This window comes from Rhopilema esculentum, chromosome 2, assembly GCF_057945365.1.
Source record: "Rhopilema esculentum isolate cy_ngs chromosome 2, ASM5794536v1, whole genome shotgun sequence".
NCBI lineage: Eukaryota > Metazoa > Cnidaria > Scyphozoa > Rhizostomeae > Rhizostomatidae > Rhopilema > Rhopilema esculentum.
The window spans coordinates 2,469,058-2,493,099 of NC_142816.1; the positions used below are offsets into that span (position 1 = coordinate 2,469,058).

At 35.9% G+C, this 24,042-nt stretch overlaps 2 protein-coding genes across 15 annotated transcripts in view; one reads left to right on the forward strand and one right to left on the reverse strand.

The window, feature by feature from the left end:
* The window catches only part of LOC135695309 (uncharacterized), a 65,837-nt gene that overhangs the window by 27,795 nt on the left and 14,000 nt on the right, over positions 1–24,042 (forward strand). The window contains exon 3 of one of the 2 annotated variants that reach the window (XM_065214365.2): positions 10,384–10,455. In XM_065214365.2, coding sequence (XP_065070437.2) covers positions 10,384–10,455 — 72 coding nt within the window. Of the gene's footprint in view, positions 1–10,383; positions 10,674–24,042 lie in introns of those variants that run through there. The other variant, XM_089109034.1, reaches the window with a different exon arrangement.
* The window catches only part of LOC135695299 (potassium voltage-gated channel subfamily A member 1), a 62,873-nt gene that overhangs the window by 21,745 nt on the left and 17,086 nt on the right, over positions 1–24,042 (reverse strand). For 6 of the 13 annotated variants that reach the window (XM_065214328.2, XM_065214326.2, XM_065214327.2 and 3 more), the window contains exon 2: positions 23,108–23,654. In XM_065214328.2, coding sequence (XP_065070400.2) covers positions 23,108–23,214 — 107 coding nt within the window. In that variant the 5' untranslated portion in view covers positions 23,215–23,654. The other 7 variants (XM_089109020.1, XM_065214333.2, XM_065214336.2 and 4 more) reach the window with 5 other exon arrangements.

Below are 24,042 nucleotides of genomic sequence, written 5' to 3' on the forward strand. Positions count from 1 at the left end.
TTGAATCATAACTTCTGCAAAGTTGTGTTGCCTGTTACTGGCCAGTATCACGCGAAGACCTTACTACGTTATACAAAATCGTGCAAAGTTCAGTCTGCTCTGTCAGCTAAGCATAAACTGAAAAGCAAGAAAGATTAACTACCAAGTATGTTCATAATTATCACCGTGTTTCCACTTTGATTTCTCCAACACCTCATTTAGTTTTGAGATCGATCGCCTTCAAGACATTTCCACAAAGGCATAACTGTACTTGTGTGAAAATGTGCGTTTTCTTCATCGCCTAACGACCTAGGCAGGTGCCGTCAAATTGATACTGAAGAACTCTATGATATGCCATCACTCAATTACTGTTTCATCAGTTCTCAATTTTTATTGATGGTTCTCAATTGTCTTCCAATAATGCACATTGCATTAAGTATTGAAGTACACTGGGGCTTTCAGACTTTTTGACAACAGACAAAACTTAGAAGGCCTAAGTGTCAAAAGACCTAGGTCAACCTTTCTATAGTAAACTTTTTTTTGTTTCAAAGCCGCAACAAGAATCGAGTACTGGCTATTCTAGATATTTCTCAAGAATGGCCGATGCTTTTAGGAAGACAAAATTTCCAAATCAATAGTAAACCGTCTTTTGCAAGAAATCGTGTCCTGTGCCTTCAAAGACCCACTAAATCAATGATAGTTCTTTTCACCCTCGTGCCGTTCTGAGCAAACAACTTTAATTTTTCGTTGAATATACCAAAGAGTTTGATGGGATTCATAATTGCATAGAAAAACATATTACAATCAGTAACATTTTCTGATACTTTTCTGCTATTCCAGTAGAAACGCAGAGAAGTTTTGAATTTTTAAGACCATTGATTGACATGAACCTTAAAGTAATGAAAATGTATAAGTTCCTTATAAAAGAAACCATTGTTTTGATGGATTTTTCCAAGGAATCCCTTTACACATTGCAACAGCCTTTAGACTTACAACCTTTCAGTACTGAAATTTTTCTACTTTTCTTGAATAAGGAAATAGTTTATTGATGTATCTTTCAATGGAACTTGACAAGGAAGGATGTATCTGACCATTTTGGTCACTGAGTGTTGTACCCAATTGCGTATAAAAATTAGCCAGTAAGAAGAGCTGATTGTCAATGTCACGTAGCTGAAAAGTTCTTACTTGGAAAGTTGTTCTAGAAAACATCATTCTTCTCTATTCCGAAAACCGGTGCTTGTTATTCAAAACGGTTTTTCTGTTAACAACCAAAGTTGAAATCAATTATGATGTAAGCTGTGAAACAAACAAAACGGACACCGTTCTTATACCGACTGCTTTAATACACTACAGTAAAAAAGCAGAGGTCAAACATTTTTTAATTGGGTCCAAACTGCGTGGTCCCAGTCTAGTCGTTGCTAATTCTATTCCAATATTTTGTAATTGTTATCGCAAAAATAGGATTTCAAAAGTTCGACATTTGTGCAACCGTAACTTCTTTGAAGTCCTGCATGCGAAAAGTGGGACATTGAAACAAAACCAAGATGTCAGTACATTGCTCCTTCTCGATGGCTCTCTTGAAAAGCATAAACGTAGCTATTTCTAGATATTGCACATGCACTAACGCTATGATTAAAGGCTCTTGCGCAACAGGCATGCTTTGCGGTTACAATTCAAACACTGGCCTAATATCGTACTGCATAAAAATACAAAGAAAGCCCATTTCTCAATACGGCTGCTGCTAAGCATGCCGGTTGCGCAAGAGCCTTTACTGTTACTCACATGATGCTGTACCTATTAAATCCATTGTTCAGCTGGTAGTATAAAGCGCCTGTTTATAAAAGAAAATTATATGGGTATTCCTATGGCCTGATAGGTGAGATCGAGCCATCCTATCTAAAGCTTTGTGATTCCAATCTTGTGTTTTTACGAGAAACGCTCAATCCGTGTCTAATGGGTATTCCTGCAGTGCTTGATACGGGTTTTTAGTGTCGGTCTTTTACTCTGAGTTGCTTTAATTCAGAATTACATATGTGAAAGTTGGAGACCACTTGTATCGGATAGTTTTTCAGGTCCGAAGAGATTTCAGGTCCGGATGCAAAACTTCAAGGGGGCTTAGGATAGATCTTGTCCGAACATAACTGCTATATCAAAATAGAATTGCCCGAGTGGAATGTAGTTGGCGATAAATTTTGCCTCATTAGGGGTGCTGCAGCCCTCCTAGCCCCTTTTTCTCCTACCCCTATGATGCAAGTTTGACTGTGTAATTCAATGCTTTTCAACATAAATCAAAGGGTTCTTGAAATGCAGGCTGTCGCTGCATTGATTCTCTCCTTTTATATGTCACAACATGTCCATTTTGTGCAAAACTTTACAACCTGATTTGCTTTCTCTACCTTAAGGTCGCCCATTCGTTATTTGCATTGAATCAAATAAAATCGCAAACAGCAGGGAAGTGCCTTCTTTTACGGTGTGCTCTTCGCAGTTCTTGAAGTATTTTTAAAGCACTTCTCGACTGTATGCTTGTTGCGGTTCTAAAATTCGATGAAGTTTACCTGTAACAATCAAACCTATAAAGGGGGACTGGGACCAACCCAAACTGCGAGCACCTCATAGCCGTAATCGCCTTTTCGGCGTCGCTGTATGTCCAAATGCATGAATGCTTACTGCACAGCTGCCTTGCTTTGAATTTGTTCATTGGTAAATGTTCAATGCTACTGCTGTTACATATTACTTCTACTTGTGGGAATTTATCTTTCTAAATCATCTTGATTCTTTATCGGTTGCATTTTTTCATATCTACGTTGAAATTGAAATCACATCTGGCACCGTTCTGGCTCCTTGGCCTCTTAAAACAATCGAACTGTTTTTGAAAGATAACAGCTTTATATTTCTCAATGTTTCAGCAGCAGATTGGAATAATTATACGCAAATCGAAATTTTGTGTTTTCCCCAATCTGTAAGGGTTTGGAAAAGGGGATACAAATACATCTCGGCACATTTAATCCTGGAGGATCTACAATTACTGCCAAAATTATTTGGAACACCTAACACTTTGCGCTGTGCTTTTCTATTTTTCATTTGTTTTCTTGATTACCACCACTTCCGCCCCCCTTTCCCCCCAAAACAATGTTGAAAGTATAGAAAAATATCAAACAATCTACAAGAAAAAGCGTACTCCATAACCCCTTTCTTTTTTCTATAGTAAATCAACATTGTTCCTAGGGGGAGAGGGGGATGGCTGAATTTGCCTTTGAAAACCTACGTTAGTGTTCCAAGACTTTTGGCAGTGATTCTAGCTAACGTCGCTGACAAATAATGTGCTAGAATATTATTGGAGACCGGCATGAAACATTCTACCAAGATAGTTATTTCACGAGTCTTGTTAATATTAAGGTTTGACGGCGGATGGTGGCCATGAACATTATTTTCAGCTACCACAACCATGCCCCAAATTTGTGGACCCTCACTTTTACTTCTCGGAAATGTTATTGATAATGAAATTATTTCATTGACTTAATTACAAACATAATTAAAGTGACGACAAAGAATGACAGAATATTTCGATTTTAGAAAAATGTCAAGGTTTCGAGAAATTTCTTCTTTTGATAGTTGTAAACAATTTATTACGACAAACTTAGCTTTTATACTGCCTCTTTCGTTTGCAAAAGAAGTGGCTCCATCAAGCGCAGTGCAGCTGATGACGTAAAAAATGTTTTCATTGATACCCAGTTAGGACGAGGTTTTGCATGTGAGACAAATCCCGATATGTAGGGACCAGATAAAATGTTCGTCGTCGTGGGAGCCCGTAATACTGAGTCGAGTCGATCTCAGGATAGTGAGAAGTTCGTAATATGCGGGGTTCGTTCTAGCAGGATTCCACTGTATACGAACAAAGCCCGCAACTCTAAAGGTTTTAGGTGTGAGAAAAATTGCTGACAGATTCTTTTGCCTGATTTTACATTTTTATACATTTCATTCATTTTTAAATTTTGATGTTTGCAATTTTTTTACAAACTATTTCATCTCATTTTGGTTTTTTCAATAATTCGCGCTTACTTTCATAAATTTTGTTTTTAAATTTTAAAAACGCTTAATATGAAATGAAAAACAAAATTCAACATAATGTGTATAACAGTATGACACATATTTTGTATGCAAAGATTTTTGATAGGTATTTGAATAATTGATGTATGAATCTTATTATGGCATTTCAAAGAAAAAAACACCTGCCACATATCATCATGTGATTTTCACAATTTAAGAAAGTCTGACCTCCTGGGATCAACAGCAAGGAGCCACAAAGTTATCTAGAGGGTGTCGTTCTCTAGTTCTTTAAATCATGATCTTTAAATCTTTTTTGGGATTTCGAAAGATTAATTGATTTTTGGAAATGCCGGTGGAGTTTCTTCATACATATTCTTCTGCTTTTGAAAGCAGCATTTTTTCACTCTCAACACTAAAAAGATTGATATCTTGCAAAACTTAGGCACCTAGTGTTGGCATTCTCTGTGTAGTGTCCAGATAATGTTTATTCTTCACGAACCATTTAAGGTAGTCTTTCCCCTCAATGATTGGCTCAGATAAACAATAGGTCTTTGGCCTTAACGGATTACGCTGCTCGCTTTGGCTGGCCTAGCTGCGGTAGTAGATGAAATTTAAAACTGCAGAGCGAAAAACTATCGGAAATGGCAAAAAGATTTAATTATTGAGATTGAATGATGATTCAAAATCAAAGTTGTCTCTGATTGGTTTCAATTGTTTATAATTATCGATCAAGCTCAAAGATGCGTAAATTTCACTCCGGTGAATATAAAGTTGAGCACAATAGGGGAAAGACTGCGTTTTGGCTTCCACTTTCACGTAGAGACTGTGACTAATCAATACGGTATGAGGTTAAGTCAGTGACATATTCTGTTTTAAAAGAAAACCGTATCTGGTAATTATGCTTCATAATTAAGTAATTATGAAGTTAGTGTCGTAAAGAATTTTAATATTTTCTAGATTCTAGAGCTTGCCAGACACGGCATGTATAAAGAACAACTTTTTCGTCTTCTCCACCATGCATAATTAGAGTCTGCGTGGTTTGATAGCAAAGTTATTAATATTTCGTTAAAGTGCGACGCATAGTCATTCATTTTTGATCTGATGTGTGATCTTAGAGAAGCCGTGTCTTCACTCTCTAGTTCAACAGGCAATCACTTGATTAACGATTGCACATTTCCTTTCTATCATTGTGGTAGACGCTGTGTTAAAGACCATACTTTTGTTCATTATGTCTGTTGATAACTCTTGAATCTTTTTTAGAAACAGCAAAGTGTCTGTTTGGCCACTACCTTTAATGTTGGTATCAGACGCATTTAACACTATATTTTCACTTGTTCGACCTTTGTGTTGTACGTGATTGATAGAAAACGTCACAAATTTAGTCATTAAAAATAGGCCCGAGATCTCGTTCTTGTGGAACTCCGCGTAAATTCGAGCTACAATGCCTGCCAAGAGTCTTGGAATACTGACGTCAATTTCCAAGGTCAAAATCAATCGCCCCCCTCTCCCTTTCAGAACAATGTTGGTTTACTATCAAACGGGCTAGGATTTTAGGAGGCACAATCTTTTGCGCTTCTTTTATGATATATATATTTCTCTAATTTATCAACATTGTTTTAGGGGGAAGGGGGTGGAAGTGCTATTTTTTTTCGGAAAAGGAATGATACATATCAAATGCAACGCAAATCGCTGGGTGCTTCAAGTACTTTTGGCAGGCATTGTATGCCATCGCATGCAATTGTTTGCAGACACTCATAATTGTTTATACTAGTTTTTTAAATTGATAAATGCTTTATAGATAGATCTTCAAAAACCAAAGACAAGATGTGCAGTTTTGTAAAAATTATAAAGCTTTCTATTTGAATTCGTAGTGGTTGTGAGAGACCTGTCTTCAAAATCTGGCAAACATTAACATTGTGTTATAACTGCTGCTCAAATGCTACAAGCAAATCGATAAATTTCCCACTTACTTGTTAAAATTTCCCTGTATTACACTGAATGCTGAGTAACTCATTTTTAATTAAAAATGTTCTTCCGAGGATTCTATGAGTTGCAGATTTTTTCGAAGACCAAACAGACCTCACTTTCTCTTCTGGACGCTATCAGTAAATCCAAGGCAATAAGAAAGTTGCCAGATCCATACTTTTTTTTCCACATTCAAAATATTCTACTTCCAAGATAACGTAGCTATGAATTATACACTACCCTAACACGCATTTAATTCACTCTTTGAAATCGTTTTTCACAAAGAATGCATTCTAATAGTTTTAAAACACTGGTTTAGTTTTATTTCATACATTTTCTCTCCAAAGTAAACAAAGTTATGTTTAATTGAAAGACAGATTCCCAAAACACGCAAGCTAAAGTAGTGATTAAAAGGGTGGTGTGATTTTTAGATTATTTTTCAGTAAACAGAAGATTATTCTTTAAATATTGAAATAAAAAAAGCCAGAAGCAATTGTGCGCTCTCCAAATTGTGTGCTCGCTGACTTATGTTGTCAGGTATGCTTTCTTCTCGTTCAGCATATTTAATGCTCATGTCTAATTTTTTAATTACTGGTAGGTATAATTTGTTCTGGATTTTTGTCGCTACATGCAAAAAACATTTGATTTCCAAAAGACCTCAAGACGATTCATCTTATATAAAAAGAAGCGAGAACGCTTAAGGCCTGGCCAAACGAATACAACATCCGTGAAAAAATTACCCCAACATTTTTCTCATTTCAAAACCACTTCGTGATCACGGCCTTTAGACCATTACTATTCATCCAATCACATGGTATTGAAGAATATCTCATATCAGGGTAAGCTCCATTATAAACCAAGCAAAACGCTTCTTACCATGAATGGGTGATTAAAAATGTTCATGTGCATGATACGTGCTGTTAATTAAAAGTATTGAGTTATAATAATTAGGCATCCTATTCAGAAAGCCTTTGCCTTCGGTGAAAATGCTGTAGGTTTGAATAGCTTGGCGCCCATTGTTCAGGACCAGCCGATAACGAAGCCTGTTTTTAAGATCAGTACGAGGTAAAGTCATGTGATCAGTCTCATCTCTACCAACAGTATCACAGCACGATTGTCATGACTCGGTGTATTTCAGCATAAATTCCTCTTTTATCATGACTTTGTGTCTAAGTAGAACCATATATCATACAATAGTAGGAACATACATATCAAGATTTTGAAAAAAATTTTCTATCATTCAATACCAGATCTATATAATAAACTGTTGATGATAGCCCTGCTTGTCATTTTTTTCTCCTTAACATGTAATTTTCAATGCATCTTAATAACAGATTTGCGTCAACTAATAACACGCCTTTCTTGCTCATATCTTGCTGGCTGTTTTGGCTACCGACCCATGCGGCTGCTTTAAAAATACTCCTGTACTAATTGCAAAAATTACATTTTTAGGCTTGTTGATAAATACCTTGTTAATAATTCTTTGTTTATTGAAAAATTTTGTCCATTCGAGATCTTATTGTAAACTCAGTTTAAAAATAATCAACATTTTTACATGATAATTGGATTTTGAAGTCTAGCTTCTTTTCTTGATATCGCCGTTCTGACTTATAATTTAATTGACTTTATAATCAATGCACTTTATGCCGTATGAAACACAGCCTAAAATGTTTACTTTAATGAATATTCATCTTGTGACTTAGCTGATCTACTGATCGAATGCCAAGACTGCTTTCTTGTTAACGTTTATTATACTATAAATTATATTATATTCAGTTATTAAGTAATCTTTTCGAGATGTTATATTTGCTGTTTTATTAAAGCTGAAGTAAAGTATTTGCTGTTAAAGTCATATCAGAGCAAGAGGTTGCATTAATGTGAACCAAGTAGCTTATTGAACTTCAATCAGTTCTTCTTTCTTAATAAGTTTTCGTTATTTGATGGCATACTTTTTAGAATGAGCTTAGCTTCGAAGTTTCATTTGAATGCAAAGGGATGAAATAAAAAATCAACGTATATGATATGACATGCTAAAAAACTCCCAGACCTATTAGTGATAAAACTGACAATTTGGCTCACATTTTGTAGTTTGAAAGAAAATTATTTGCAAGATTTTATGTGTTCTATAATTTGAAATTTCACATTGTTTTCTTTTTCAATTATCTATAGCAGTCTGGCTAACCAAATTCAAAGTATGGCTCGTTTTGTGTCACACTACAGATGTTCATTCTGATTTGCAATTTTCTGGCACAATGTTTACGATTTGGCAATTGTATATGATACACCTTAATCCTATTTTTATATGAACCATACTACTATGTTCCGATAGTGGTAGGTAATGTGACGGCACTGCCAAAGCAAATAACCCCATCAAAACAACCAATATTAGCCCCAGTCCAGCAGTATCAATAGTTATCACGTGCTCTAGACAAAATCCTTCCAGAAACATACCCACCGAAATCTTATCAAGGTTACTTACGTACACAGACCCTCGGTAATCCTTCTACTTTGTATGGACTCTAGTTAATTGATTTAGTTCATTTAACATTTTTCCAAGCATATTAAAAGTTTAACAAACGTATTCATTTGTGTCTATAAATTTTTTAGAATTCATATCTGTAAAAACATAGCGCCCAATTTGTTTCACGTCAAACAGCGTATAATCCTATTGGTCGTTTCGTAACATCTGACACAAATAGGATTTTGTTTTACGTAAATGATCTTCGAGATGTTGTGAAAAGATCGATTTAGTTTACCAAACAGGCTAGAATTCAAAGTCTTTTCACTCTACTTTATACATAACATCACTTATCGATGGTCTGTGAAAGTTATCGATGGTCTTTGAGTCACAATAGCAAAGTTCAATATTAATCAATTTATATTCAATAATGATGAATTTTCGGCTAGCTCACGGCTTTAATTGTATTTTCACTTGTCACTGATTCACTGTGAGGATTGCCTACAAATTTTGTCGATTTTATGCCCAGAAGAAAGCCTTCATGAACATTCTATCATTTAACAATCAACACGGTTTTCTTTCTATATTGTGCTAGAGATAATGCATGGGTTACCTTGAACATTTTATCGGGACTCAAGCTTGGGGTCATGGCTACCCTTTTAAAAGGTATTCGGGAACATTGTCTGTCGTTTGCAACAAGATTTGAACGTAAAGATTTTGTCATTTTTTATCACAGAACAAAACTCACCTTTGCGCTCTGCTTTGCAAATTTTGCGTCAATTCATAATTTCAGCTTAATCTTTTGGGTTGGACAATTCTTTATTACCTTTAACTGTTAATCATTTTTGTACGGCCTTCATCTTTGCTTTCCTGATTAAACGCAATGAATTTGGTCTTGTTTTTATATACTTTTAAAGAGGCTTACACTGTTCATTCATTTTCTAAATTCCCTATGGTTTCTTGATTTCTCATGTGCTAATCCATATCAGATTTCCAGCTAGCATCAGTTCACTATAACGGCGTTTTCGGTAATTTTTGTAGCTAGGACACATGTTTTCCTTAATTTGATTTACACTATACACTAACAATATATTGAAAACTTTCTTCATCTCCTGTGTTCAGAACCAAATCAAATTTCTCCTTTCCAACATTAATAGCATTAAATTCTTGCAATCTTTTGACTTGCACATGTTGCAAATAATGCAGGTTTTAAAATTACCCAAACCGCTGCGATTTTGTTTATTTCTGTAAATTCCTCCACACGCCCTTAGTTTGTTTGCTAATCGTATTTTTCCCCTGCGACAATAGCATTTTTGACTGCTTTCATTAAATTTTATGTTGATAATTTCGTTCTGAGTTTTTCAACTGATTGCAATTGCTACAAAGTTCCTGTATGGTTTTCGTACTTTCGTTGAACACTGAACTTTATGAAACCTTGCTTTACCAAGTATATCAACATCATTATCCAAGATTCAACCAGACAGACTTAATAATTCTAGGAACATCTTACTTGTCAAAATCAATTTTTCGTTCATAGATTGAAATCATAACAACCTGCAATAATTAGTGTAAATCAATTAGCATCTTCCACAATTTTCTAATCATAAATTTAATTTGTAAACCTGAGGAAGCTTTTTGTCAACATGCAATCTGTAGTATGAAGCAATATTAGAGTGACCAATAATTGAAATTTTGCTAAATTCAATGAATGCTGGAGACCATATCTGCATAATCTGACATTGTAGTGGTTTCTTTTGAAGTGAATTTGTACGTACCGTTACAGTATATGTTCTTCGTTGTTTGCTAATGGATCAAAGCTGTTTAACGTTGAAGCCCAAAAATCTCTGCACATTCACTGCAGTACTGAAAATTTGTTCGATATCGTATCCAAGCCGTCAACATTGATTGATAACATTGTTTGTTTTGCGCTACAGAATTCCTTTTGGACAGAGAGGCAGATGAAACATGGATGGAAATCCTGTTTGATCAAGCGAATAACGTATTTGGTGAGTATTGTTGTCATCTGGCGCATGCTCACAGTCCTTTGAGCTATACTTCTTGTTCTCATATCACTCAGTGCAGGTTCTTTATTGACAATACGCTTAAGTTTTGCGAAACAGTTATACAAAACAATAAGATTATTCTTGTCATTTATTTTCACAGTTTATCTCGCCTTCTTTCAATGCATCTGCTCACCAGAAGATTATCTTTATTCCAATTGTGAAGTTATTCTGACATGTGGCTTCTGTAAACAAACTCCAATCGATCGCTTTGTGCTCAACAGGCAATCTTAATGATTTATTTGGTCTTGAAAAACGCCTTGTTTCATTTCGAACATTCACTTACCTAGAAACACATTGGACGTTTTTTGTCATAGCTTCATCCACTTCATTTATTGTAAGAAACACGAACTTTGTCCGTGTTCCTTTAACAATTTCATGGTTCGCTGCTGAGTTTTAACAGTGCCTGTTTAAAAGCTACAAAGGATTCTTGTATTTATTGTTTTTGTTTGTATATAAATCAATTGAAAATTCAATGAAGAAAGTAGCCGTAGGTCAAACATCTGACAAATTTAAGACGTGTTTTGATTAATTTTCTGGTGGCTTGGTTCTCAAAGAGCATTAATTCAAAGCTGGGGATAGCAACTTCATAAACACCAAGACCTGCAATGTTTATTGCTAAAATTTTGCGTGACTGTTTAGTTTTCGTTTCAAGTCGCCATTGCCCATTAATATTATATAAATTTTTCAATGGCTGTTTATCTATCATTGCTCTAAAAAGGTGATTGACCTAGGTTTGTATGTAGCTTCTATCATTAAATACAAGTATGCAGAAAGTGGCGCTGTGATAACATATTGTACCCCATGTTTTAGTCACAGACAACAGTCTCATAGCTTTAATGCTATCTCTCATTAAACGAAAGGCTATTATGATGGTAGACATATATCACTTCCTTCTAGTTGTCCAATAGTCATAATTACGAATAAAACATGGAATTCTAACTTAGAAGCGTCCTGTTCTATAAACCGAAGCGTGTACAGCTCTGTTTACATGATTTGGACCACTACATGACAGACCAGAAAACAGTTATTTTTATCGTGCTAGCTCCGGATTCTACTCGAAAACATTCTGGAGCCCCATTTAAATTTTCTACTGTAAAGGACCATTAAATATGAATCATAATGACGTCTGGGAGTCAGAGATCATGCCCAATTGTTGTAAAAATACAATGCGTATGCACATTGGCCCACAGATTGGGATGGTCATTTACTAGAAGTTCCACAAAAACCCCACGATGAGCTTTGTTGTGTTTCTTTGTACCTGTTTCGTATCCAAACGTTCTTCAACTTCATTCTGATTTTTTCAGTTTTGAATTGTTTACTGCCTAGCTCTCGAAAGTAGTTTTAGGACACAGAAAAGCTATGCTTATCGAGCAGAGTCCGGGTCTTTTCTTTCGATAATACCGCATTTGGTATTTCGTACGCCTGGGCCCTTGGATTTGTAGTCAGCGGCCCTAAACTCTGAGCAATCCTTGCACCTATTTGGGCATCAAATTTCAAATTTTTTCATAAGAATACACAAGACCGGCAGCGACAATGAATAATGGATCGTTTTGAAAAGGCCTAGGTTAGATTGTATACATTTTATAAGGAAAAATATAAGATCAAGAAAAATTTGGAAACAAATAGGTTATATTGCCAACAGATTATTGTATTGGTCATCGTTTCAGTGGAGTTTTAATTTGAATATAAAACAGTTTAAGCAGAAAAACCTTAGTTATAAAGGGATCAAAACTGAAACAGGGCGAAACGAAGATTGATCTGTAATGAATAAACGATTTAGTTCAGCGTGTATTACGTCGAATAAGATTGAATGTGTTTCAAATGACTCTATGAACAAGATTTTCGTGACATAACATTTGTTTGTTGAGACTGAATAAGAAAATGCAGATTTTTGAAGATCAAGAAAGAAGTTTATATTTTGTAAAACGATAGACTATTGCCAAATATTCTGTACCAAACACTCGATCACGTTCCGATAATGATAAATGATATGCTTCGATCATTAGACTACTCCCATTCGATACTGGTTTTCTGTTATTGTTCTTCATCGGATATGTCGAACAAGAGGGAATCAAGTTGGCTTCGAGCCGCAAAGTTTAGTGATAGAATAATTGTGGAAAAAGACGAACATTGAGTACACTGTTTTGAAGTCTACAGATTGAACAAGAGAAGAAATCTTCATAAACGTGCACTCTGTTTTTACTGTCTTTGCATCATTTTGCGGCCATTGTAAATGCAAGCGAAAATGGAAATGCAAGTTTGGCAGTAACTTGGAACTTGAAACCCGCAAATGTTTTTTTGACATTGATGTTGCTTGTGCTCCGCAGCCTCTTGGTAGCTGCACAAGCACTTATATTCCGCGCATAATGTGTTTACTTGCTGCAGAGAGTGTTTGATTGTGGATTTGGCAAACATTCAGATGAATATTTAAACGAGCCTTGACAAGCAAGCACAGTGCTTTTGTTTTAGGTTCTGTAACGTTTTGTTGAAACTGTGCAATTTTAAGCGTGGACCAATTTTACTTTTATGGCCAATAGATTATTCCCACCAGTCACGTGACAAATTTATTGCCGCCATGATGCATCACAAGTCTTGGATACACATAGTAACGCATTATTTATACCATGCGGATTTTGAAACGGACAGTTATTCTCGCCGATTTCGAAACATTGTATATCTACAATCATTTGCATATATATCTACCCAACCTGTTTGCTGTGCCTTCTTATATTCGGAGCTGTCTTTTAATAAACTTTATAAGTACCGTCTTCAAACTGAACGCAAACAGTATCAATATTTGCGAACCATGTTTAGGCCACAATGAAATGGCAAGCTTGAAAGATTTTGTGACTTCCGTGGAGCCTCAGGAGAAACTCAGGTACGAGGAGAAAAAACGTTAGTTGATGATATAGACCCATGTGCTTAAGAAGAACTACAATGCAAGCATAGAGTACTATCCTTCAGTGACATACATTGATATTGTCAACTACCTATTTTTGATAAGAATGTCTATATTTTCTTTATCAAAAAGTGCAAAATATTTGCAAGACTGAAGATAACTTGAAAAAGCACGAACGTTTGTCTGCTTCTCCACACTTAGATCGCCTCTATTGATACACGTAAGCCATATGTTTCTTCCTTTTGTCGGGGCTGTAAAAACCAAAATATTGGTGAATCTTTCAAATTGATTCTAACCTCATCGTCCTAATCGTTTTCAATGGCTATGAGAACAACGGTACTGTGAAATGTATGTAATTCCATACACTGAAGACAAGCACAGTTTATAAAAAATAAGGCATTAGTCTTAGTCCACTTGGCATTTTCACACAATCTAATGCCGTAGAGGATTTGTGTTGCGTATTTATATACACATATATTGTGTTTTGAAATTTGACACCTTGCTAGCCCATCAGCCAATGCACCAGGTAGTGCATTTTGGGGCTTGTAATCAGTATGCGTCTTTATGTGCATCTCTACTAAGTTTCATGCTTCTATCACAATTTTCATAATTTTTTACTAACAGCCCTGACTATTTCTATGAAATCGACTTTGAATCTTTATCAAGATGCGTGATAACTTTAAACAAATCTATTGGCACATTTAGTTATTGCACAGAACTTAACCATTGAGATTGATCTAACTCCTGCCTAGTTACTCCTCCTAGGCATCAAAGTCCATGATCTGAAAGGCTGTTGGAAGGCGGCACATCTAAAGATTGAAAAAAATAGTTCCGAAGATAGGAAGGCACCGCAAACAAGTTGACTAAATCCATGTGCAAAAGATTCTAGATATAGAATATTTTGAAATCAGCGAAGATAACTGTCCGTTTCAAAATCCGTATGGTATAAATAACGCGTTGCTATGTGTTTCCAAGACTAGGTTGTGATCCATCATGGCGGCAATAAATTGGTCATGTGACAGGTGGGAATAAACTATATGTTAATTTATGCCTCTTTCATTGCCCTTGAGACCCCGGTCATCAAAGGTCTTATTAATACAATAAAAAGCCCTGTATTCCGTTTAATACAAGCCGTCCTTGAAATGAAGCTTCTTTATAAGCCTCAAGCTAGGAAAAAACCCTCACAATAAGGCGCCAATTTTGCTGAAACAAATCCCTCGAAGTATATTCACAAAATTTTGTTGTTTATACTGATTTGTAATGTTTGCAATACTGTTTTCCTTGATTGTGAAACTTGTGAAAAAATATTTTGCGGTACAGAATTTAGATTTTGTGTAGACAGAAGGAGTTCGTTTTCTCTCTTGGACTCCATTGTTAATTTTTCTTTAGGCTCGCGGCACTGATTGGTCAACTATACCGGTCTTGTGCTTGCGTTTTTCTGATTGGCCTATTTCGATCCACAACTGGGTATATATTTTTCATCGTGTTCGCTCAGACCCTGATTCTGACGTTTTATGCTCTGAGGAGTGTCAGACGAAAGAGCTTTTAGTATGTTGTAAAATATTTGCTTTTTCATAGCCATTTTCAAATTGTGAAACTGCTTTTAAAGACTTATTTCTGCGAAAATGTTGATATAACCCTCGTTTAAGCCTCCTCCTCCGAATTAGCCCTCGTCGATAACGATTCTAAAAAACTGGCCCACTTGTGGCTAGTTCAACGATTTACCGTAATTCTTTTCAATTCTTTGGCCAATTCTTTTAGCACTCTTCTATGGTAACAAAATGCTACAAAACATCGTCTTGGGTTTTAAGCCTTTGTAAGTTCCCTTCCAAAAGAAATCAATACGAGGCGTATTGAGTAAATTCCTAACAAGCTTCAATGTACAGAACTTCAAGTTTTTACTACGAGCTTCACGCTAAATGCGAACATCAGCATTCTTGTTACCGAGGTTACTGTTATCCTCATTACACCGAACAGAGAATGGCATAGATATTGTAGTCTATTCTTTGACTTTACAAAAACACGATAAACCCAATATGATTTTCCCTGAAATTGAAGTTTGCAGTGTTCCTAACATAATTACAGGACTGCTTCATCTACTGAGTCAAAGATTTAGCTTAACTTTCTTCTTGTTTATGTTTCTTATCATTTTTCCTTGAATTTAGAATTGTCATAATAAGCCTAAGCTGTTACAACCAGCACAACTTTGCAGCGTTAAGTGCAAGAGAATCTTTTGCAGGGATAATTAGAACTTTAAGTGTAAAAGATAAAATCATATTAAAACAAAGAATCTTGGTGCGAGTTGTTTTTCAACCTTTTCAATGAAGATCGAGTGATAAAATTTACAAGAGACGTTGTGAAGAAGAAGAAGCCTTTGTTGATATAGAAAATCATTTCAAATTCACGCTGCATCGACCGAATCTTTTTGTTTGATGTAGGAAAGTTGATATAATTCCAATTTTAAAAATGGATTCTTTCTTTACAAGATGTTAAGTATTCTACATTGCAGTTTGCGTAAATGACAGAAAAGGAAATAACGCAAATAGTTGAAGGAATTCTTAGAGATAAAGTAGGCCGAAGTCTTTTTAGCCAGAAAAATTTCTGTAGACACGATCAAATTACACCTATTTCTTCCCTTTTGCTAAGGTTTTGAGAGCCTATGGACATTGGATGATGAAAGGTTAAGAAGTTTGTTAGACTCTGTATTTTATCCTGACGATTTTTTTCATTTTAAAGAGAACATATGTCGGAGTTACAATGACGATTGGCACTCTTTGTTTTGCTAGAGTCTATCAATTGGGAATGATCGATCTTCTCTGACTTACGAATTCTGTCATTGGGATTAATGACCCTTTAGGCTTATAGTACCTTTGCAAAATAGTTTTGCATGGATAAATTTGATTCTAATGTCAATCAAAGCTCCAGAGATGCCGTTGACCCAATGTTCAACAACGGTGTTGTTCATGATGCGTAGCGCTTTGTCGCCTTGTCCTTCATTTGAAATTCCGTGACGAGATTTTCGCTGAAATCACGGAATCACCATCACTTTTCTTCCTTATCTATATCCTTCCTAAGAATATTATAATAAACTGTTTTTGTCTGGCGATGAAGGCCATTCTGAGGGAGTTTATATATAAATACGCTAACAAACTCTAGATGTCATCAACAAATCTTACAGGCTCGTGAAGATGATTTGAAACTGATACTTATCCCTCCTCCAAAACACAAAAACAACCACAAAATCACAATGGCTTTTATTTTTTATCCTTGTATTCAAATCATTCATTTGTAGCTCTTTGTAACTTTATATTTAGCTCAAGTTGAGTTCCAAACTTTTAATTCTTATGGCTATGGGATTGCTATTATGTGAACATTTTTTTGGCGGTACAGAATTTAAAAATGGGTTTGAAAAAAGCAAACATCTCACAACATACTACTTAAAGCTTCTTCGTCTGACACTCCTCAAAGTATGAAACGTCAGAAAAATGGCCCGAAAGAACACGATGGAAAATATATACCCAGTTGTGGATCGAAGTAGGCCGATCAGAAAAACGTAAGCACATGACTGGCATAGTTGTCCAATCAGTGCCGCGAGCCTAGAAGAATTTGCCATTGGAGTCCAAGAGAGAAAACAAACAGAAGTCTACACAATGGCGGCTTTCTCGTTTGTATGTAGGTAGATCGATTACAAAGCAGCGAAAAAATAACTGGGCTCTGCAAATTATCTGAAACATGTTGTCAATATAGTGTTTTGCACGATTGCTAGTTCTGTGGTGTCGTTAAGTGATTAATTTTAATGTTTTGGGTAGCTTGAGTTGCAAAATTTTGGGTTCCAGAGTGAAGTAAAGTATGACATGTTTAACTTTTTTCAATAGAATGGTCGATCCTTCAATCATCCATGTCCTGTGGGAAGATTCTCTGTATTATGTTCCACGTACTAGTGCTTTGCAGATTTATCAGTTCTTAAAAACAATAACCTGACTAAATGATTTATAATCAGGGATATTTCCTTTTAATTAAAGACCCTCGCTTTCTGTGTTTTAGAAATCTTTCAAGATTAAGGCGATGATCAAATATCACCGAGTTCTTTCGGTTTTCGGGTGCATAAGTTATCTGTGTTATATATCGACCCTTAAGAACCAATGACAATTGGTAATAACAATCGGGGTCTCCTTTTTGCTCTGCAGTGCGAGTACATTATACGCCAGATTTCTTTTGCGAAACCTGCAAAAAGTTGAAACGCACTGCCAAACGATTTTACTCGAGAAAGGAAATGTGATTATTACAAGCCATGTAAATTACAAAACTTGGTCTTTTTGTAATTTCAGTAGACGAATAGCATAAATTTGGTAGTTGATTACTGTGAATGACTCCACTTTTTCAGGCACTGGCGTCATGACACAGCGTGCATATATTTGCACTACAATTCCTCAAAGCGAAAGAATAACTTATATCCAAATGGAATTCTAAACGTTATGAAAATCGCTATTTACCGGTCTGTGATAAATCATGCTTGATGCTCGATGTCGTAAAGATAGAGCTGTACACGCATTTTGTGTATAGAACAGGACTTTCTGAATTATTTTTTTTTATTCTCATAACATTTTACTTTGAGTCTTAACAATGAGTCTAAAAAGCTGCTGAAAGTTTAGAAAAGAGGTACCAAATTTGCCCCAAACCGATGTAAGCAAGGACATGACAAAAAGGGTTTGGAGAATTTGCTGTAGTAAGAGCCTTATGCTAGAGAATATTGGAACCTGCAGCACTGGATAAGCAAATTTGATATTCATTAAAATGTCGGTTAGAGGGTCATCGTGTCATTTCTACTTTGAAATCAAAGCCTGTCGTCGAACGCAGCTGTGTTTGGCTTTAAAGGGAAAATTTTGCCGAAATTCTTTAATCTTTCATGATATACTTTTTTGTGGCGACTCTCTCTAGCACGTTTTCTACTGCTTTATACTATGTATCTGAAGATCTGAGGTTAAAATAGATGTGAATGATAACCGCATTCACCTCCACTCTGTTCGTTTAATTGCATGGCAGAATGGAACAAGGCCCTTCCGCTGATCTACAAAATGTTTCATTGTCATAGTCTTTTCAATTAATTAGCCTAAAATGAACATACTTTCAACCCAGGGTCAAACTTTCAAGCTATTGATAAGTTTTTCATACAGTTTTAGTTGCAGTGTTAGTTCATGGACTGAAAATTGTAAACTTGTTATGCATACCTGTCAGGCTACCGTAGTGTCTTGCCAAAAGATTACGCCAATGAAACCATCTGTTTGTGTATCAAACGGCTATCAAACCATAAGAAAACCATCTTCTTTGTCATTCGTTATTTGTTTGTTTCAAAACAAAAGCAGAATGAAAACTTAATGTGAATAACAAAAACGCATGACTCAGTATGAAAAGTACCGAAAGAAAAACAGTACAGATTACAAAGATTTACTGAAGGAAACACCAATCAAAGCTTCAATCTATTTTGAATATTTTTTTCCAAAATTACAATTATGAACGACTCTGAATTTTTAAAATTGTTGTTGCTTTTTTTCTAAGAATGATGACAGGATTAAAGGTATGAAAATGATGAAAAGGTTTATATGCAGGCTTAATTGAATTTTTTTATTATCATTTCAGTAATGAAGTCATTTGTCTGTCATTAGATCCCTTCTCCGTTCGCCAGAAACCATTATAATGACAAAATCTTCCCGTAAGGATTTTGTAATGATGTCATCAACGTATCTTTTGCAAAATTTGGGGCGCCATCACTGAATCTTGTCTCTACAGTTGAATACGTTTGTTGTGATTCCTAAAGTAAGACCTCTGACTAAGTAGAAGTATGTTAGATTTCCTGGGGGGCTTTCACCCGATTTGCTTTTTAAGTGCGAACTTTGCGACCAAAACAGTTTAGCTTTCCTATGTGGGACTGATCAAAGGTAATTGAACAATTGCCCAGATATCTTGCAATCTGAAAATTTCTTGCTTGTTCCTCTAATTTAATGGGTGGCTGTCAACTCAAATCGCACTTTTTGTGAGAGTTTGCGACAAATGAGTAGATGAACGTGTGAGTTTTTAGATATGCTGCCATCGTTGAATTGTCGATTTGTGTTGATCTAGTTAGCGAGCGATCGCGCATTTGCAATGAAAGTAGATGTAGAGCCTAGTGTTATCTTAAAGTGCCTTCACTGGTCGAGGGATTAGCGCAGGTAATGTGGAAAGTCGGTCGTTTAAGAGCGATAGAAATCGCTCGATTTTTTCTTGCTGCACTTTTCTGCCCTGGCAAGTGTTTGCTCCATTAAACTTGGTATAAATAAACCTTTCAATCGACAACTAACCAATGAATCATTGAACACTAGACAGCTAATGTCACGTGCTAGCATACCAATTAATAAAGTGATAATATAATAGCTTTGGCCTTGTTTAAGTTTAGCTTTGGCGAGTGGTGGATCCCATTCAAAGAACTAAAAAAGGCCTTTAATTTACACCGGAAATGGTGGATCCCTGTACCTTTGCATCCAAACTCTTTTGGAGCAACGATAGGGCAACGATAGTTGACATGATAGCAAACTCTTTTCATTAATCATAAAAAAGAGCAAGAATTCAATAATAGAGCCTCTATCATTGGCTTTTCCTTTCACTGTAGGAAAAAATTTGCAATGTCTTGACGGCAAAATCTTACTTTTCACAAGAATGACTTTTATGGTTATCCATTTTCCTTGTTTTCATTTTTGTAAGACGGCAAGCGATGCCCATTCGTAACTTTTGTCAACTAATTTGGTTTAAAACTAAGCTTATGCCTACTTTGAGGCTAATTCGAGGCTGGTCTCGCACAACGAGACTATCTACTCGCGTAATAACCATCCCAGAGCATCGACATTCTGTAAGTCTTGAGATCGACTGACAGTTAAAATTTCCTCGGACTGGAAAACAGTTGAAATCATTTGAAAGTTGCTTATGCTCGATAGTATATTCCATTCTTTCGGTAACTAATTCAACTCGATATTACTCTAAGTTATTTATCAATATCAAATAGGCATGATGATTTCAAAGCTTTCATTAGCCCCATTTTTATATTAAAAATAGCATCACTCCCCCTTCTCGAGTGAAACCCAGTTTTTTAATTTTCTTTCCTCTGGATTCTTTGCCTTCCTTTCTGGCCAGTGACTTCACTAGCGTTCAGAAAAAACGGGAATTTCTAATTCTTCATCTGTATTTTTAACTTTACAGAAATTGACCATAATTTGACTTTATCTTGTTTTGCGGTTGTACCGGGAAGCAAAATCCTATTCTGCTAACTTGATTAATTGCCTCAATTTCTATAAAGCCTTTGCCGTATTGCTTTGCACAATTAGCGTTCCACAGAATCTGCCTGTATTAATTATAGTAAGTATCCTAGATTTCCACATGTGTACTGTCGTTTAAACTCTATTCAGAATGAAGGGTACAGTACAAATTGGACTAAACCTATTTAGTACGTATCCAAAGTTTCCACATGTGTGCTGTCATTTGAACTGTATTCAGAATGAAGGGTACAGAACAAATTGGCTTAAGTCTGTACTATAGAGTTGCTATAGCGTTAAATCTCTACACGTGTATGACTATAAAGTGTCTACGAGGAACCTAAATCTTAAAAATTACTTTTTATTACCGTCAAGAAACTGTATTATTCCCAAAGATGTGTTTGACTAATTGGACAAATGGAACTTGTTGATCAATATCCAAATAAAAGTTCATTGTGGAATTTATTTTCGCTTTTCTGTCGATCTCAAAACAATTTTAATATTTTTCTTAAATATTTATCTTCATCAATCAACTTATTGTATTCGGCTCTTGAATGTGAGCATTCGTAAACAGGTTTCCGACAAAGATGCTGCAATTTCAAAAAGCCTTTAACTGAATAGAGGGAATGAAAGTGAAAGTCCCAAAGCTCTATTTTCATCTGGGAGAAATGCAACCGAGTCCTTATCATGCGAAGTTTTGTCTCGTTAACTATCCACTCTGTGGTACAATTTTCCACTTAATCAACCAGGACAAAACCTTGGCCATTTTGAAATGTGGATTAAAACAATGTAAAATAAAATGTTAAATCAAATGTTTTAGTGTATTATTATAAATTGTCAGTATCAAATCTGCATGCTCAATTGGAAAGTATTTTCTTACTGAATTGATGTTAGGTAGAAAGCCTTTTGCTAAATGCCTCAAGTTCAGATCCCCCGGCGTGAGCATGCAAAAGAGATCATTATTTTGTTATAACGAACCTCTTCTTGTGGAACTTTGACCAGAGTCGAATGACTCCGCACCCATGTGGGGCCTATTTTATCAAACTAACAGACATGTGCAGTATATTTTTGTACAATGCATTAGACTACAAAGAAGAAGATATTTAAATGAGGAGGAATAAATATTTTTACAAATTTTAGGCTATTGCCTGCAAACTTGCCCGTAAGATGTGAATTTACTAAATACAAAAGCTAATGGACGTGTCAATCTTAAACCATTTTGGAAAATGGCTTTGAAAAAGGAAACCATTTTACAGCAAACACAAGTTTTCATCTGAAACTCTTCAGAGCATAAAATGTCTGACCAAGGGTCAGGAGCGCCTACACTGGGGGCAGCTGCCCCTCCTACCCTCTTCCAAAAGGGGCAGAGGGGGCAAGAGGTGCCCTGAAATATATTACATCTAAAAGAAGATTATAAAATCTTATCTCTAATTGATGTCCACTTTGACCACTCTCGTTATGTTAATTCCCATTAGAAAATATCAAAAGGTGATAACACCAGCATAGAAACAAAGATTGCAAAGTTTGTCTATGACAAGGTGGGTCACAAAAGGAGAGCGGCAAAGATAAAGTAGATAAAAAAGTTTTGGTCCCTCAGAAGTGCTTCAGGACCCTAAAGAGGATAAATTGGTATTAAAACAGGCAATATCAAAATTTTACAACCAGCCCATTTATAACAGCCATGATTTTTATAAAACCAAGCATTGTGAATAGTAACGAGGCCATTTATCTACCAATTTAATCTCATCAAATATTTTTATGTTTAGAACCTTTGATGATAAAAAGCTCAGCTGTATGGGCGGCACATATCCGTTAATATTTAATAATGTTAAACCCCCCCCCCCCCCTCCTCCCACGAATACTCGATCATGTCAGTAGAACAATTCTACGTTTTACCCTTAGCATCAACACTGCCCCTCCTGCCTTAATCTTGTGCAGGCGTCCCTGAGAAGGGTAAAAAAATCGAGAATGAAAAGACATACCCAGTTGTGGATCGAAATAGGCAATCAGAAAAACGCGAGCACATGACCTGTACAGTTATAGAAAAATTACCACTGGAGCCCTAGGGTGAGAACGATCTGCCTCTGTCTATATAGCAGCAGCTTTTTAATTTTTTTTGTGGAATCGATTCCTATGCTGCAATATTCGATTAAGCAATTTAAATTCGATAGAAAGTTGGCAAGAATGGCAGCTAGGTCGTCGTAGTTAAGTTCCGACGAAAAACGTTCTACTGTGTTCAATAGTGGACTACCTAAACCTAATACACAAAATAGCCTTGAGATTTTATTGATGCAGTTATATTGTCAGCAGTCTGCATTAGTTCACTGTAGTTTAACGCTCACCTATGTACTTGTCTACGATGACAAAAACTAAAGTGATGATAATTACGATGATAGTAATGGAAAGCAGAACTCACCTTTGAGGCCTTGGTGAGTATTTTGATGTCCCACAACGAGGTTCTCTGTTGTCATCTCTCTGCGGCTGCAGTTCATCTTGGTAAGCTGATTGCAGCACTGCATACATTGTTGTGTCTCAATCGCTTAAAACCCACAGCCCAATGGTTTAGTAACTCCTTTTACCAGCGCCAGAAAAGTTCATTGTGAAAACTAATGAAAATCTTCTTTAAATGCATCCAAATCATATACTCTAAAAAAAATCTTTCAACTTTAGAAAGGAATCTCTGTTTTTGATTTGCTGCCAGTTTAGAACCTATCTAAACCAGTTGTCTCCTCTTCTGATTTCCTTCGCCGATAATCTTTAGGTCTTATATTCTTCCACGCAAATTTATCAGTAACTTCTTTAACAGACACCCGCAGTAACTTGATAACTCAGTGTTTACTTTTAAATACCGCCTATATCTGTTGTTCCTTTTGTCTGTGTATTCTTCTTCTCAATTTCTCCACAACCAAAACAATCCTTTTGTCCGCAAACTTTTCTTCAAATTCTCTTTACCGTTGGATTTTCTAGAATAAGAGAACAACTGACAGTTACTTTAAAAGTCCGGTTATCAGGTTTCAGTGACATGATGCTTTGATATCTACCTTTAATTTTAGGGTATGATCATAATTCTACCAGATACCAGTAGCATATTTTCGGAATCTGTCTGTCAGGCAGATAACTCTGTCCTTCAGACAGACTTACACCTTACTGCTAGTAGTCGGTGTTGCGAAAACTTTGACAAATTTGCACAGACACATGCCATGGCTAGTAAGTATTGTCGAGACGTTGTATTAGCGAGATTTTTGCATCTCAGACTTGAAATCCATTTTGAGGTAGAACATCACCATAACGCCGACATAGTCACAAACAGAAACAATTTACAAATGTTCTTATGATATGGCTTTTGATTTC